This window comes from Podarcis cretensis (assembly GCF_951804945.1).
Source record: "Podarcis cretensis genome assembly, chromosome: 4".
Classification (NCBI taxonomy): domain Eukaryota; kingdom Metazoa; phylum Chordata; class Lepidosauria; order Squamata; family Lacertidae; genus Podarcis; species Podarcis cretensis.
In genome coordinates this window covers 95,979,129-95,995,688 of record NC_137173.1, presented here as the reverse complement: position 1 = coordinate 95,995,688, position 16,560 = coordinate 95,979,129, and the positions used below count along the sequence as shown (strand labels likewise).

At 45.4% G+C, this 16,560-nt stretch overlaps 1 protein-coding gene across 3 annotated transcripts in view; it reads right to left on the bottom strand.

The window, feature by feature from the left end:
- The window catches only part of CLDN10 (claudin 10), a 269,694-nt gene that overhangs the window by 16,435 nt on the left and 236,699 nt on the right, over positions 1 to 16,560 (bottom strand). Inside the window, exon 1 of one of the 3 annotated variants that reach the window (XM_079973081.1) lies at positions 11,810 to 12,133. The exons of the other annotated variants lie outside the window; for them this stretch is intronic. Within the exon in view, the coding sequence (XP_079829207.1) occupies positions 11,810 to 12,029 (220 nt within the window). The 5' untranslated portion in view covers positions 12,030 to 12,133. Of the gene's footprint in view, positions 1 to 11,809; positions 12,134 to 16,560 lie in introns of those variants that run through there. 3 annotated transcript variants of the gene reach the window in all.

Here is a 16,560-nt window from a genome sequence, read left to right as displayed (position 1 = left end):
CCCCCTGGCATGGCTGAGGGCAATTAGACTAGAAGTTTCTGGTTCCTTTTAAAACTAATTGTAGCTTGTTATTTTGTCTGAAGCAGGAACTACAGTAAGCTTTAGCAATGGTTTATTCAAACAAGCCCAGATCATAAACCATGGTTTTTAAGTTCACTCGTTCAAACAAACCACAGTTGGAGCTAACCACAGCTTGTCCCAGTTCAGATATATTGACAAAGCAGAATAAACTGAAAATGGAAGTCACTGCTTCTTGTCACAGCAGTGGGGAGGCTAGATAGAAAGCATACCAGGACTCTTGCACCATCAATACTTGTGTAAAAGAGGGAATTTCAGCAAATGGAGCAGGTGAGAGGAGAGAATACAGGTCCAAGGGAAATTCGTGTAACCCTAAACCATAGTTAAGTGTTACATCAGAACCAACCATTGCACATTACTTAATATTAGGGTTGCCATATTTCAAAAATTCCTGACACCCACAGGAAAGTTGTTGAGCTTTTTTGGGCGATTTTAAGCTTTTGCCCTACACCTGGGTTGACATTTTGTCGATTTGGCAAAATTACCCCCCGATGCCATTTTTACACCCGAAAACCAGGGCATGTCAAGAGTTTGCCAGGCAGGACCTGTCAAGCCAACTTAATATCCTCACTCTGTCACTTTTCCTAACTTTCTGAAGCAATCTTGATTCCAAATGCTGAATACAGAATCGGGAAATAAAGAGGCTATTTCCATGCTTTCCCACCACAAATGCACAAAAAGCAGTGTGCAATAACGGCTGCTAAAAAAAAAAGCACCACAATATAAAATAAGCAGCAAGGAAGAGCCGAAAACCGGAATATTGTCAGGAAACCACCCACAGTTGTACAAAATAGCAACATACATATCTGCAAAAGGAAAAAATGCAGATGAAGCTAGGACTAGGAGCCAAGAATCAGCTTTGACGAGCCACTTGAAAATTTGTGAAATAGTTGCAGTGGTATCTCGGGTTAAGTACTTAATTCGTTCCGGAGGTCCGTACTTAACCTGAAACTTTTCTTAATTTGAAGCACCACTTTGGCTAATAGGGCCTCCTGCTGCCACCGTGCCATCGGAGCACAATTTCTGTTCTCATCCTGAAGCAAAGTTCTTAACCTGAAGCACTATTTCTGGGTTAGTGGAGTCTGTAACCTGAAGCATCTGTAACCTGAAGCGTATGTAACCCAAGGTACCACTGTATTTTTAGAACGCTATTCACTCATTTGCTATTTGAGTACTACGTGGTTGCAATTGCTTATCACATGCAGTAAATAGTCACTCTCTGAAAATAAAGAGTTGCAGAACTTTTTAAAGATGTTTTCTTCCTATGCCCCTAGGTGAAAGGATAACAAATGGACATATGCTTTCTAGAAAGATGTCTAAAGCAGAACTGAGTTCATGGCTGCCGGCTGCCAACCTTGAGACCTTTTTTGTTTAAGAGCCAAAGGACAAAAAAGCATTCCTTAACAGCCACCCAAAATAATAGCCAATTCTGAGCTATGACAGCCACCAAAACCAAAATGCTACTGCAGTTCAAAAGGGCAAACAGATTAGAAAGGGAGCTGCGTAGCTTTTGTTGTCACCTTGCTCTTTCTATAAAGCAGGTCAACATGGTATGAGGACCCCAGTATATCCACATTCAATACTGATTTTTAATTGCATTTTTGTTGCGATGCCATCAAACACAATATACAAGAAGGAAAAGGAGTAATAAAAGCACAATTGAAAATCATACAGTTTCTAGCACATCACATCACAATTGCTACAACAGGCGGAAAAATTACTAAGCCATCTCCAAAGACCATCAGGGATATCAAAACTCTTGTCTCTCCAGCATACAAGCATCAATACCGTTACTGATTTTGAGAAAGGGGACAAAGCCGTTGCATATCAACAAAATATTCAGAGGCACGTGTTTTTACAAATCACAGGAGCAAAACGGTAATTGCATCAGCTCACAACAGTTAAGGAGAGAAACCTATTTCCTTTTTTTAAAAAAGTGCATTATTCAAACAAACTCAGTAGGTTAAAGACCAATATGGATTCACTACTCTCTTAATTAACAGGGAATTAATGAACACATCTGAGATGGAGGCGGCTGCAAGGCTAGCTTCTCAGCCCCATACCTGGTGCCCTTTTTGATGTCAGGTGTGAAGAAGGAGGAATTGTGGCTGCCAAGGATCAACCACAGGCCTTGAAGTGATCTTTTTCAAGGTAGGCTTGCTGTCAGTGCCGATCAGCTGATAGGCGGAAACAGGAAGCCTGCGGTGATCAATGGCACTGTAGTGTCTCTTAGGGAACTTCATAGCACTGTTAATTCCAATGGGCTTCCTGCAACTACCAGATAGCTGACCTCTGTGCTTCACTCTGTTGCAGTTACCATTATGGGTTTTTTTTATCCTGTTTTTATTGATCGGGACAGCCTATTGACTTTTCACAGCTGTCGAAAAGATCAGCAAACACATGTATTTTAAATGACACAGCTGACGCATGCATTGCATTCACCAATCTGTGCAATAGCAGATGTGACCAATATCTGCACTGCTAAGGACTTTTTATTATTCTGCACCTAGATATCATTCTTGAAAATAAATGGAAACATACAGAACAACAGCACACCGCTGATCAGCATTTACAAGAAGCCCACTGGGATCATCCATGCTACGACGTTCCTGGTGGGGAACTTTGTAATGCAATCAATGCCTGCCCAAAACCCAGCTGTTCATTACTGGGAAATGATATATAATGAAATAAAAAGGATGTTTAAAATAACATTTGTAAAAAACAACAACCCAGAAGCTTTTCTTTTGGGAATTACAGGTACAGAACTACCTAAAATGTATAGAAACTTATTCATGTATGCGACCAGTGTGTTTTTTCCTAAAAAAATGTTTAGGGGTACTCTCATTTTCCTACTCATATTGAAATACTGCCCCTCCATGAGGCCAAACTTAGGTTCACAAAATTTTAATATTTTTTTTAAAAAAGAAAATAGAAAGAAAGAAAAAAGAAAAACTCAGCTCTTCGGCACTTGGAGCAACCACCTGCGAACCACACTTACGGCAGATGTTGCTGTTTGTATATCTCTTTGGACCACTAGCTTGAGTTGAAGATGGCAATGCAAAAGACCTTCGTCTCTAGGCATGCTTGAGCCATACAAACAAAGGATTGGCGGGAGGGGGGTGTCATCTGGAGCAAAATATAAATTAGAAGGGTCAGTTTGGTCAGTATCGATTACAGTATACACTTCCAGAGTTAATGCTAAATAGAGAGCCAATGTGGCGTAGTGATTAAGAGCAGAAGACTCGTAATCTGGTGAACTGGGTTCGCGTCTCCGCTCCTCCACATGCAGCTGCTGAGTGACCTTGGGCTAGTCACACTTCTCTGAAGTCTCTCAGCCCCACTCACCTCACAGAGTGTTTGTTGTGGGGGAGGAAGGGAAAGGAGAACGTTAGCTGCTTTGAGACTCCTTCGGGTAGTGATAAAGTGGGATATCAAATCCAAACTCTTCTTCTTCTCTTCTAAATACATTACGTCTGTTAATGAGCCACCATAGCTGCTAGAGGGCTGTGAAAATTTGTCTCTTGGGCTTTTTAGACTTGTCTACCCATGTACTGGGGACGTGGGTGGTGCTGTGGGTTAAACCACAGAGCCTAGGGCTTGCCAATCAGAAGGTCGGCGGTTTGAATCCCCGCAATGGGGTGAGCTCCCGTTGCTCAGTCCCTGCTCCTGCCAACCTAGCAGTCTGAAAGCTCGTCAAAGTGCAAGTAGATAAATAGGTACCGCTCTGGTGGGAAGGTAAATGGCATTTCCGTGCGCTACTCTGGTTCACCAGAAGCGGTTTAGTCATGCTGGCCACATGACCCGGAAGCTGTATGCCGGCTCCCTCGGCCAATAAAGCAAGATGAGCACTGCAACCCCAGAGTCGGTCATGACTGGACCTAATGGTCAGGGGTCCCTTTACCTTTACCCATGTACTATCTGAAACCCAAGGGGCACACTGGTTGCCAGATGTGAAGTGTATTGGCATTATTTTCAGCTCTTCTACCCCACTACTGGGGGCAATGAGAGACTTGCCCTGATTCCAAACTCCATTCAACTCGGTCCTGTGACCTAGCAATCCAGTGGAAGTTACACTGGCAAAAGGCGTGGCGTAAGTCAAACTCTCTTTTATTATTTTATTTTCTTTGTCAGGTTTGGATTGGCTCAGCCGGCAGCAGCCCTGTTCCTGGAGTTTGGAATGGAAATAGGTAAGTTACACCGGCATAATCTACCCTGGCACAACTTACACCAGCTTCTTACAACTTGAATTGTTCTGCACAGGAGCAGAAGTCGGGGAGGGGATCGCAACCCTCTCCTCTGCTACACCTGTGCTCATGAACATTTATTCATCAGAACTCAAATGATAAACCCCACGTTTCCATGCAAGACTGGAGGAGGAAAAACAACAACCTGCACCTGTCAAAATTCTTCTTTGCAAAACTCTTCAAAGAAGAGGATCTCTCATTCTCTTCACATCTGATCAGCCTAAACCCTAAGATGAAAGAAGCTGAGCTTCTTTCAGGCGCTCCTTCCTCACCCTTAGGGCTCACGTTTAAGGAAAGCTTCTGTTTCACAGGTATGGCTTCCCTCTGAGTGCATCCATTTACCCGGAGGACAAGGTGAAGACATCAATATTTTGCCTTTCAAGCTGAGAAAAGGAGTTGACGGAAGGGACCTCTGGGTCAATCGGTATAAAAACCTGCAATGTAGCACGACGCCTTAGCCGTAATGCATGTCCCGTGCAATAACAGAAGCTTTAAAACATGCCGACACCCGGAAGATTGAGGTCTTTCTTTGCCTCCGAAGCAATATATCTTTATGTGTTGTGACTAGAACAGCCACTATATGGAAAAAGAAGGATAACAATGATGCAGAAGGGGTTTCTGACTATGAGAGCTATACAAGTGACACTGGAATAAGATTATTATATGGATGACCACATTGTTTGCAAGCAGCAGGTCCCAGGTTAAATCTCTGACATCTGTAATCTGGAGGGCAGGAGGAGAGAGACTGTTAAGGATCAGGGAGGAGGTGATAGAAAATGACATGCCCTAACAACATAAGGACAAGCATCTATATGAGATCCAAAATCAGGAGAGAGAAGAAATGGGAAGGTTCCCAAAAGCACATTGGAGAAGATATTGCTCATCACATTTGCTCATCCATGCAATAATTAACAGGATGTGATAACATATTTATTCCCCTTGGCCATGGCAAAGATAGCATGATATGGACCCCACCTCTCCTTTAACACTCTAACCACTAGATTATATTGGCTCTATTAATGCAGCGGACTTTTTAAAGAAGAAAATGTTAGCAGCAATCGAGGCCTTAAATCAAAGATGGATATGTATACACCAGTGGATCAAAAATGGATGAAGCATGCGGAACACACTTAAAACAAACAAAACACAGAAGGTGGCAAGCCAAGCACTTCTGGGAGCTCAAGCAGAGAATGAAGGCAATAGTTATCTTTAGTTTGTTGGCCCCTGTTACTTACATGTATACTGACTTTAATGCAGGGTCATGCACTCTGTGGCCCTCTGTATGTTGTTGGGCTGCAACTCCCATAAAGCCCAGCTAGCATGGCAAAGGTCAGGGATGATGAATGTTGCTGTTGGCATCCGTCTGTCTCAAGAGACAATGGAGTGTGCCTCCAGGGGTGAAGTCAAACCGCTGTGTTAGCAGCGTCAAAGTGACTAGGCAACGTGTCTGAAGGTCCTGGGTTGCCCAGGCAGCAACATCCCCCTCTTGACCTCACTGATGTGGTCCAAAAGAAAGCAGAACAATATGTTTGGCACCATCTTGGCTGCAGGAGTTGCTGGAAGGAGGCACACAAAGCACCATCCAACCATCTTAGGGACTCCACTGCAGATTTGTGCGAGGTTTAAAGGTAAAGGTAAAGGGACCCCTGACCATTAGGTCCAGTCGTGGCCGACTCTGGGGTTGCGGCGCTCATCTCGCTTTATTGGCCAAGGGAGCCGGCGTACAGCTTCCGGGTCATGTGGCCAGCATGACTAAGCCGCTTCTGGCGAACCAGAGCAGTGTACGGAAACGCTGTTTACCTTCCCGCTGGAGTGGTACCTATTTATCTACTTGCACTTTGACGTGCTTTCGAACTGCTAGGTTGGCAGGAGCAGGGACCGAGCAACGGGAGCTCACCCCGTCACGGGGATTCGAACCGTCGACCTTCTGATCGGCAAGTCCTAGGCTCTGTGGTTTAACCCACAGTGCCACCCGTGTCCCTGTGCAAGGTTTACTCCTTAGCATTTTCTTCTTCTGAAGTTACCCTGCAAGGCAGTGGAGATTTGGGACCAGAGCTTTCCTTCTCCTAGATGGGCTACCTTCCCAGGTGGATGAGCCCCATCTGCCCCTCACTTCCCTCTCTAGCACATGCAGATATTGCCTTTTTGACGGTTGGACCCACTATCTAATGGGTCATGCAGGTTCCCCATGCTTACTCTAAAGCAGGGGATGCAGCCCAATCGCCTTCTCAATCCGACCCACGGACAGTCCGGAAATCAGTGTGTTTTTACATGGGTGGAATGTGTCCTTTTATTTAAAATGCATCTCTGGGTTATTTCTGGGGCATAGGAATTCATTCATTCCTCCCCGCCCCCCCCCAAATAGTCCGGCCCACCACATGGTCTGAGAGACAGTGGACCAGCCCACAGCTGAAAAAGGTTGCTGACCCCTACTCTAAAGGCTCTGTTTAGGTATCATGGTCACTCGCCATTGATATATCTGCCTTCCCCAAATACTTGTGATAGCTGTTTAAAGTCATCTCATGTAATGATCATCACCATGTCTCATGACAGTGAATTCCATTTCAAAATGGTACTCTGTCAGGAGAACAAGATCACTGAGCAGGCCAATCAGCTCTCAGATTATGAGGGAAAGGACTGCCTTTAATGTTTGCATGCAGAAAGTCCCATGTTTAATCTCTAGGTAGGGTTTGGAGAGAACCCTATCAGAAATGCTAAAGAGCTACTTGCCAGTCACCATAGACACTATTGAGTTAGATAGACCAGTCGTCTGACTCAGCAAAATGCGCTTTCCTATGTTATTAATGTTATTTATATGGAAGGACCATAGTTCAGTGGTAGAGCACCAGCTTTGTCTGCTGAAAAATCACAAGTTCAGTCTCCGGCATGTCCAATCAAAGAATCTTAGGTTGCAGAGCTGGAAGATGCTTCCAGCCAGAATGTGCAATACTGGGCTGTCATCCAGTGCTTTATAAGGTAAAGGATAAAGGGACCCCTGACCATTAGGTCCAGTCGTGACCGACTCTGGGGTTGCTGCGCTCATCTCGCTTTATTGGCTGAGGGAGCTGGCGTACAGCTTCCGGGTCATGTGGCCAGCATGACTAAGCCGTTTCTGGTGAACCAGAGCAGCACATGGAAAGGCCATTTGCCTTCCCGCCAGAGCGGTACCTATTTATCTACTTGCACTTTGACGTGCTTTCGAACTGCTAGGTTGGCAGGAGCAGGGACCGAGCAATGGGAGCTCACCCCGTTGCTGGGATTCGAACCGCCAACCTTCTGATTGGCAAGCCCTAGGCTCTGTGGTTTAACCCACAGCGCCACCCGCGTCCCCCAGTGCTTTATAGACCCTGCCTTATTCTTGCATGTTCTTCATATGCAAGGCTAAGTCATCACACTGGTGTACCCTACAAATACTAGCCCTGATTATAGAAACCAGCTAAGAATCCAGCACAGGAACTGTAGGGGAGAAATGGCTTCATCTCTGGGCCAATTCAACCAGAACTGAGCCTAAAGAGTTTAGTATTTCAACTTTAGAATGGAAGTGTAAGTATGTATGTGCCATGCTTTTATAGGCATTTATTTTTTTAAAAAATAGAATAAAACATTAGACATCTCTGGAGTCTTTTGCTAAAGGTAAGGTGGGGAAAAAACCAAGGGGGACAATCAGATTGAGGTTGAATCCTGACAAAACAGAAGTACTGTTTTTGGAAGACAGGGGGCAGGTGGGTGTGGAGGAGTCCCTGGTCTTGCATGGGGTAACTGTGCCCTTGAAAGACCAGGTGTGCAACCTGGGAGTCATTTTGGACTCACAGCTGTCCATGGAGGCGCAGGTCAATTCTGTGTCCAGGGCAGCTGTCTACGAGCTCCATCTGGTATGCAGGCTGAGACCCTACCTGCCCACAGACTGTTTCGCCAGAGCGGTGCGTGCTCTAGTTATCTCCCGCTTGGACTATTGCAATGCACACTACGTGGGGCTACCTTTGAAGGTGACCCAGAAACTGCAACTAATCCAGAATGTGGCAGCTAGACTGGCAGTGACTGGGAGTGGCCGCCGAGACCGTATAACATTGGTCCTGAAAGACCTAAATTGGCTCCCAGTACATTTCTGAGCACAATTCAAAGTGTTGGAGCTGACCTTTAAAGCCCTTAACGGCCTCAGCCCAGTATACCTGAAGGTTCAGCCTGAGGTCCAGCTCAGAGGGCCTTCTGGTGGTTCCCTCCCTGCGAGAAGTGAGGTTACAAGAAACCAGGCAGAGGGCCTTCTCGGTAGTGGCGCCCGCCCTGTGGAATGCCCTCACATCAGATGTCAAGGAAATAAACAACTACCTGACTTTCAGAAGACATCTGAAGGCAGCCCTCTTTAGGGAAGTTTTTAATGTTTGATGCTTTATTGTGTTTTTAATATTCTGTTGGGAGCTGCTCAGAGTGGTTGGGGAGACTTCTTCTTCTTCTTCTTCTTCTTCTTCTTCTTCTTCTTATTATTATTATTATTATTATTATTATTATTATCAAAACCAAAATCAAGCACTTTCAAGTCCCATTGATTTCAACTGCAGAGTTGAAGCCCTTGCTTCAATTTCTCTCACGGATATCAAACAAGCAATAGAGTTGGCTTTGGGTGGACTGTGCCTTAAAACCAATAGCATCCATTATTTTCCCTTGTCTCTTTCAGCCAACCACTGCCACCCCCGACCCCCCTCAAGATAAACAAAACAGGTACCTGAATATAAAATATAATAATAATAATAATAATAATAATAATAATAATAATAATAATAATATCTAGGGATTTCTAGGAGAGCTTTCTGAATCCAACAACACTTGTGCTTCACTATTTAGGTAACCTTTCACTATTTCCCCGTGAAGCCACTACAAAAGCTTAGCAACCATTCAATATAATAATAGCCATCCTAGCGCTGAGACAATTAACATACCAGCCAGTTTGCTACTCTTGAAGCGTTTATAATGGAAAGAGGAAAAACAACACAGCCAAAAAAAACCCCTTACATCAGGACACAGCAGCATGTTTTTCTTTTGGTATTGCAACCAAGTGTTTAAACAGCTAAATTTTTTACCTTTCAACTAATACCAGCACTCTGTGTGTGTGTGTGTGTGTGTGTGTGTGTGTGTTTGGGAGAGGGCACTGTTAAGTATTCTATACGATTTATGTTGTATTTGTGATGCTCCATCAGGTTATTTTTATCTTTTGTTTGTAAGCCACTTTGGGATTTATTTTAATAAAAAGCGGCATAGAAATAGAATCAATCAATCAATCAATCAATCAATCTCTCAGATAGGACACCCTCCACAGATTCCATGGATTATAGACCCACCCTACCCAGAGTTTTTTTTTTTTGGGGGGGGGGGGGTTCCCTCAGACAGGGCATTGGATAGGGCCCTTTTCACTTCTAAGGAGTGGAACTTTACCTGCCCCCCCCCCCTTGCAGTGATGACAACTTCTTAAGCTCCTCCTACTCACAGGCTGAGCATTTGGGGAAGAACCAACTGATGCCTCCCCTTGGTCAACCTTCTCCATGATGCCACTGCTCCCTCTCATCCCTCACCTGTCCAGCGGCTATTTCACCAGCCCACTTGCTGTTCCTCCTGCTCCTTGGTGAGGGCAGGCAAGCAAGCAGTTTGGGTGGCAAGGAGCAGCGGCAAAACCAAGGAGAACTGGCCGGCAGGCCACAGACAAGTATATAGTGCTATCAGGGATGAGTTAATAGCTACATGGCTTGTCAGATTACACTCCATTCCATCCACTGCACAACTAGCAAAGCAGCTTAAAAACAGTTTAGAAAGAGGAGCAGGAATATGGAAGTTCCGGGTTGCACGATTCTTTCCCGCTATCAACTCCAGGCACATCTTTAGAGCAGCAGGAGTTTTAGGGTGCAGAGGGTGCCGAGCTGAGCATGTACAACATTGAGAAGACCCAGAACCAAGAAGATCTATTTGGGGGTGCCAAATTTTGACCTCACACCTGGGGCCACGTTATGAAAGATTTCTAAAGTCCGTCCCTGACGGAGTGTCCTGATAGGTCTGAGAAACACAGGGCTCAAATCTACCTAGTCCTTGTTCCCGAAGAGTAAGTGCTTGCAGGACACCATTCAAAGCACTTATAGGGGTAAGTGGTGTCCTCCCAAAGTGGTCCAACATAGAGAGCAGATAGGGATGGGAAGATGAGGTGCCCAAATGCATGCTGGGCATATCTTTGGCACCTGGAGGCAGGTGATGAACAGGGAGCTATTACATGCCCTGGTATAAATAAGTCACTCTTCAACAAATTGGGGTTGGTTGTTTTTTTTGGGGGAGGGGGGAAGTTGCAAAAGAAGAGAAAGGCACCTGCGAAGGAGGTCTGTTTCAGCTGTTGATATCCAACCCCTTGCTGATTCCTCCCAGCCTACCTGCATATTCGGTAAAGAGGAAGAGGTAAGCACAAAGCTACCTGGCAAGGATCATATCCGGGACTGTCTTAGAGGTACCGGCACATATTAGCCTCTGAGGAACTAGTTTATATGCTTGTCTAGTGCATAAGCTGAGAAAGCCATATTTCCAAAAAGCACTACTGTACATTCCAGATGTTGCTCGGGAAATCTTATCTTCATCAGGATAAGAACCAGGGGATCCTTGAAATCTGTTATGGCTGAGTTCCCAAGGTGCCTGCCTTCCGAGCCAAGGAAAGACTTAAAGGGAAGAAGCTTAAATATTGTCAAAAGCTCTCCAAGACCAAAAAGCAGTGAAAACATTTGGCGGCCGCAAACAGTTTGGTCTCCTATAGAGCAATCAGCAAACCCTTCAGCACTTAAAATAAAACACACAGCAATTATCCTGGGTAGCAAGTAAAGTTCAAAAACAAAGTATTAGCAAAAAAAGAGATGGGGGAAATGGTTCACAACTGTTGAGATGTTTCCATCTGTACTTGGGGGAAATATGTTCACACCTGTACATCAAACCCCCTTTTCTTATTATCATCAGCTGAAATACAAACTTTATATAATTTTAAGATGGAGACAAAAACACACACACAAATAAAAAACAGTGGAAGGGAAATGGTATAGTTTCAGAATTCATTTAAAAAAAAATTGTGAAAATATTTATATTCCCATTCCCACGGATCTTAGAAAATGGATCAGAAGGCAAGGAGGTCTCCAGCCTCCTCGTACATTTCTTTGCAGCTGGACCTTTCTCGAGGCGTGTTTACTCGGAAGTAAGTCTCGCTGGATCCAACGGGGCTTACGCCCAAGTAAGGGGCGCAGAGAAGGTCCAGGGGCGCGCAAAGAGCCTTCACAGTGGCCATCGGGAAGCCCGAGGAGCTGTTCCTACAAAAAAAAAGAACCCTCTCCTTCTCCTTCTCCTTCTCCTTCTCCTTCTCCTTCTCCTCCTCCTCCTCCTCCCTCTCGCCCTCCCCACCATCCCGGATCTCCGAGGAGACCCATCTGCTTCCAAGGGAGGCGGCGGACAGAGAAGAAGAAGAGGGACTTGCGCACCGTCCAGCGCCAGCATGGAAGGGAAATCCTTGCAGTTGGAGACGCCGGTGGAGTCGGTCACGCACGTCTTCCACAGGTTGGCCCAGAAGGTGGCCGTGGTGATGACAGTGCCGTCGATGGTGGACACTTTCCAGTAGTCCGTGGGCAGCGTGGACGACACCAGCACCCAGCCCGAGATGACCAGCAGGAAAGCGAGGATCTCGGCCGACGAGTTGGCCATGGCGCGGAAGGAGGAGAAGATGGAGCGCTGCGCTCTCGGAGCGGGAGGCTAGAGCGCACGGCCCTTCCTCGCAGCCTCGACGGAGCGCACGGAGCGACTGAGCGCCCCGGCCGAGCTCCCCACCCGGGCTGCAGCATCCTCCCGGCGGCGAGGGAGGAGCCGGCCGCTCCATGCCCCACCCCGGGCGGCGAGCCCTCGCGGCCGGCCTGGCCAGGGCGACGGAGCCCCGGGAGGAAGGCTGAGGCGGGAGGGGGGCGACGCCTCGCCTCAGCGCCGACTTCCGAGGACCCTCCTCCTTCTGCCCTAGCTGGAGAAAGGTCTGTAGTCTGTAATTCCAGGTAGGGTTGGCCGTCTGTCTATTAGGATGATGGTTATTACATACCCTCCAACTTTTCTCTGATGAAAATAGGGACGTCTTGTTCCATAATAATAATTTTACTCTTTATACCTCGCCCATCTGACTGGGTTGCTCCAGCCCCATCTAGAGTCGGATAACTCCAGACTCTCCAGCCTTTCTCTGATGAAAATAGGGCATCTTATTCCATCATAATAATTTTGCTATTTATACCTCACTGTATGGAAGTGAGAGTTGGACCATAAAGAAGGCTGATCGCCAAAGAATTGATGTTTTTGAATTATGGTGCTGGAGGAGACTCTTGAGAGTCCCATGGATTGCAAGAACATCAAACCGATCCATTCTTAAGGAAATCAGCCCTGAGTGCTCCCTGGAAGGACAGATCTTGAAGCTGAGGCTCCAATACTTGGCCACCTCATGAGAAGAGAAAACTCCCTGGAAAAGACCCTGATGTTGGGAAAGATGGAGGGCACAAGGAGAAGGGGACGACAGAGGACGAGATGGTTGGACAGTGTGGGAGGCAATGGAAGACAGGAGTGCCTGGCGTGCTCTGGTCCATGGGGTCACAAAGAGTCGGACACGACTAAATGACTAAACAACAACAACATCTGACTGGGTTGCTCCAGCCCCTCTGGGTGCCATCCAACATATATAAAGCATAATAAACCATTAAACATTAAAAAACCCACCTTCCTTATACAGGGGTGCCTTCAGTTGTCTTCTAAAGGTTGTGTAGTTACTTAGCTCTTTGGCTTGGGGGGTTGGATAACTCCATACCCTCCAACATTTCTCCAATGAAAATAGGGACGTCCTAAAGAAAAGTGGAACATTCTGGGATCAAATTAGAAACTGGGATGGATTCTGTAAATCCAGGGCTGATCCCTGACACCAGGATCTATTATTATTATAATCATCATTAGTAATAATAATTCAAATTATAGGCCACCCTTTATCCAAAGATCCTAGGGCGTTGTAAAACATTAGGAACGTAATTATGCAGCATAATAATAGAAACATGATACACACACATTTAAGAGGCCATAGATTATTTAATGACCAAAGGCCTGGGTAAAAAGGAGTATTTTCACCTGGTGCCTAAAGATATGTAATGATGGCACCAGTTGAGCCCCTAAAAGGAAGCAAACAATATTAACCTCCATCTAAAACCCCCCAACACCAGCCTGCCTGAAACCATTCTGAGCTGGCCTAAGCTCAGCAAAGGGAAAGCAAACCTTTGAAATAGTGTTTGAATAACACCACCCATTTTTGCTGACTTGAATTACACCAGGCTGTCAGGTCATGTGACCAAGCTGAATGGGTTTAGGATCCAGGGTGTATTTAAACTTAAGCTCTACTGGGTTTGGCATCTGGGAAGATACATCAGTAGATCTCTGGATGAGCCAAGGATGAGGGAGCTGAACCAGAATCCATCCCAGAGGATCCTGCTCTGTAGGATTGCTCCTTTAGTGACAAAGCATCAAAAACGAAACTCCACACTGTCTCCAGATGCTTCCACTTCATGGCTACAGATCTGGAAATTGGGCCCTAAAAGTCCCATAGAACTTGTGACACTTACTAAATTCAGCTAAAAGAGTAACTTGTTCCACCGTGAAACTACTTGAACGGTGTTCTCAACCATACTGAGTTGTGCATTGGGCTGTGGAACCAAGGGTTCTGCAGAAAATGTTTTGTTTGTGAAGGCTGTCGGACAATTTGATCACTGCAGCCCTTTTTTTCCCTTCCCAAAATAAAACCACAAGCACCCATTTCTAGTTTCATAAATTAAATACGGATGACAGCCTTATTTGTTCCTCTGCCAGTATAAACAGATTAGGGTCGTCATGCCTGTTGTTCCAGATTGGTTTTTCTTTTTCATTTACACCCGCTTTCTGTTGGGCCACTTCAAACCCTTCCCTGCCCCTTGAATGACATGGTTTCAGTGGGTGCGTGGGTGCAGCCGGCCAAGGAAAAGACAGCTTGTGAATCTGGGCTCTGTATAACCTCTATGCATATGGCTGAGTTTGTCCGCAGGCCTGAATTGTTAGAGAACCTTTAAGGCCTGAATTGTTAGAGAACCTTTCCTGAATTCTTGCCAAGATATTAAAGACAGGTGAAGCTTTGTCCATGGGCACGGTGGAGGGGACATAGAGAAGCGCATGGGTGATGAATTTGGACCGTGGGATAGATTGGCATCCTCTCAAACTACCCTCCTCTCTCAAAACTCCCTCCCCTGCTGGTGAATATGGATACTACATTAAGTACTTGGGTTCAAGCTAGTTGTTGGTGCTTTAAACAAATCTTTCCTACCATTACAGTGGTACCTCAGGTTAAGTACTTAATTCGTTCCGGAGGTCGGTACTTAACCTGAAACTGTTCTTAACCTGAAGCACCACTTTAGCTAATGGGGCCTCCTGCTGCCGCCGCGCCACTGGAGCACGATTTCTGTTCTCATCCTTAAGCAAAGTTCTTAACCTGAAGCACTGTTTCTGGGTTAGCGGAGTCTGTAACCTGAAGCTTATGTAACCCAAAGCGTATGTAACCTGAAGCGTATGTAACCTGAGGTACCACTGTACAGTGGTTTTCGAACGTAATCCATGCCAGAAGTTCGTTCGATTTCCGAAACATTTGAAAACTGAGGCACAAACAGCCACCTGCAAATTTAATAGAGAAAACTGAGAAAAATACAGTGGAAGCCGTTTGACTTGCGAGGTGTGTTCGAAAACGGAAGCATTTCCTTCCGGGCTTATGGCGTTCGAAAACCGAAACGTTCATCAACAGAGACGTTCGAAAACCGAGGTGCCACTGTACCTTAAAAATATGTCGCCCCTCCCCTTTTGTCTGGGAAGAAGCAATAACACAGAGGGTAGGACTGTGAGGACCATGAATGGGAGGAAACTTTTGCAAAGGGTTTTTGCCCAATTTTGCCTCCTTCCCCCCTGCCCCCCTCCAGTTCCCCATGACACCCCATTCTAGTGGATTTTGGGAGAACACAGGGAGTGGGAAAGAGGAGGCCTTCAACAGACTTCCTTCCATTCGAGGTTCTCAGGAGCCAAATCAAGCATTTTGGAAAGCATTTAAATACACTGAGAACTTGTGATACTCACACACACACGTGGGCATAACAAACAATATATACAAACTTCATGTGCCTATTGTTGCTAATTTGGCTATGCCTATACAACTTGCATTTTAAGATGCAATAGGTCAGAACAATTAGCTGAAGAAACGGACTGGACCAGGACCAAAAACATTTTCTACAGTAACTTACATTTTTTCTCTCCATTTAAATACAATGTTATGCATAAAGTAATACCATGAAGCACAGAACAGATGGCTTGACTGTGAATATATTAAAATACGTTTTCAAGCTGCTTAAGTATATTTAAGGATTTAACAGGCAATTTAAACAGGCAGCAAATGTTTTCAGAGCGCCAGCCTTGCTTTGCTTTGCTTACAGATATTCCTTGCAGTCAATCAATTACCTTACCGTGAAACTGTTAGTATGTTTTGTATACGAAAGAAACGGAAAGAGACATTGGAGAGAACATTATACTCTTTAATCCTGCAAATTATAGGGTTAGGGAGAAATGGAGTATACAAAAAGGCCTGGACTGGCCAAACCTGGCATAAATTTAGTTTTCACAGAAGGAGAGATGTGATGGAGAGCGAGTTACTTGTCTTTTCAACATGAAGTCACCGTGCATCCCAGCTCAACAAACTGGACCACACAAGCTCCCTTCTCTGAACAATGCTGTTTTGTGATTTTGTTTCAATCTAGCAAAGTTAATTGAAAACATGGAATTCTTCCAAGAGTTTTGTGTTGTTTAACTGGATGGTGTGTGCAAAATACAGGAATGTGCCAAGATAGGACCCTCCAAAGCCTTTCTTTGACTTTTGTGCTCAATTTCCATTTCCCAATCAGTCCCAAGTCCCAGTGCCAGTGCAAGGAATACATAGACTTCAGTCCTAAGCACACCTAGAGTGGATTAAGGGCCCATCCACACTCCTGCTGGTCCCATGCCCAGAAACCATGGGGCCGAGTGGTTTTCTGTTTGTTCCTGTAGCTTACCCTGGGGAAACCATTCAGGGGAAAGATCAGGTTTCCCCAGGTGAAAGCAGCAGGACAAGCGGATATCTGAATGAGACCTAAGCTTTGTTGGGCACAATGGTTTGGTT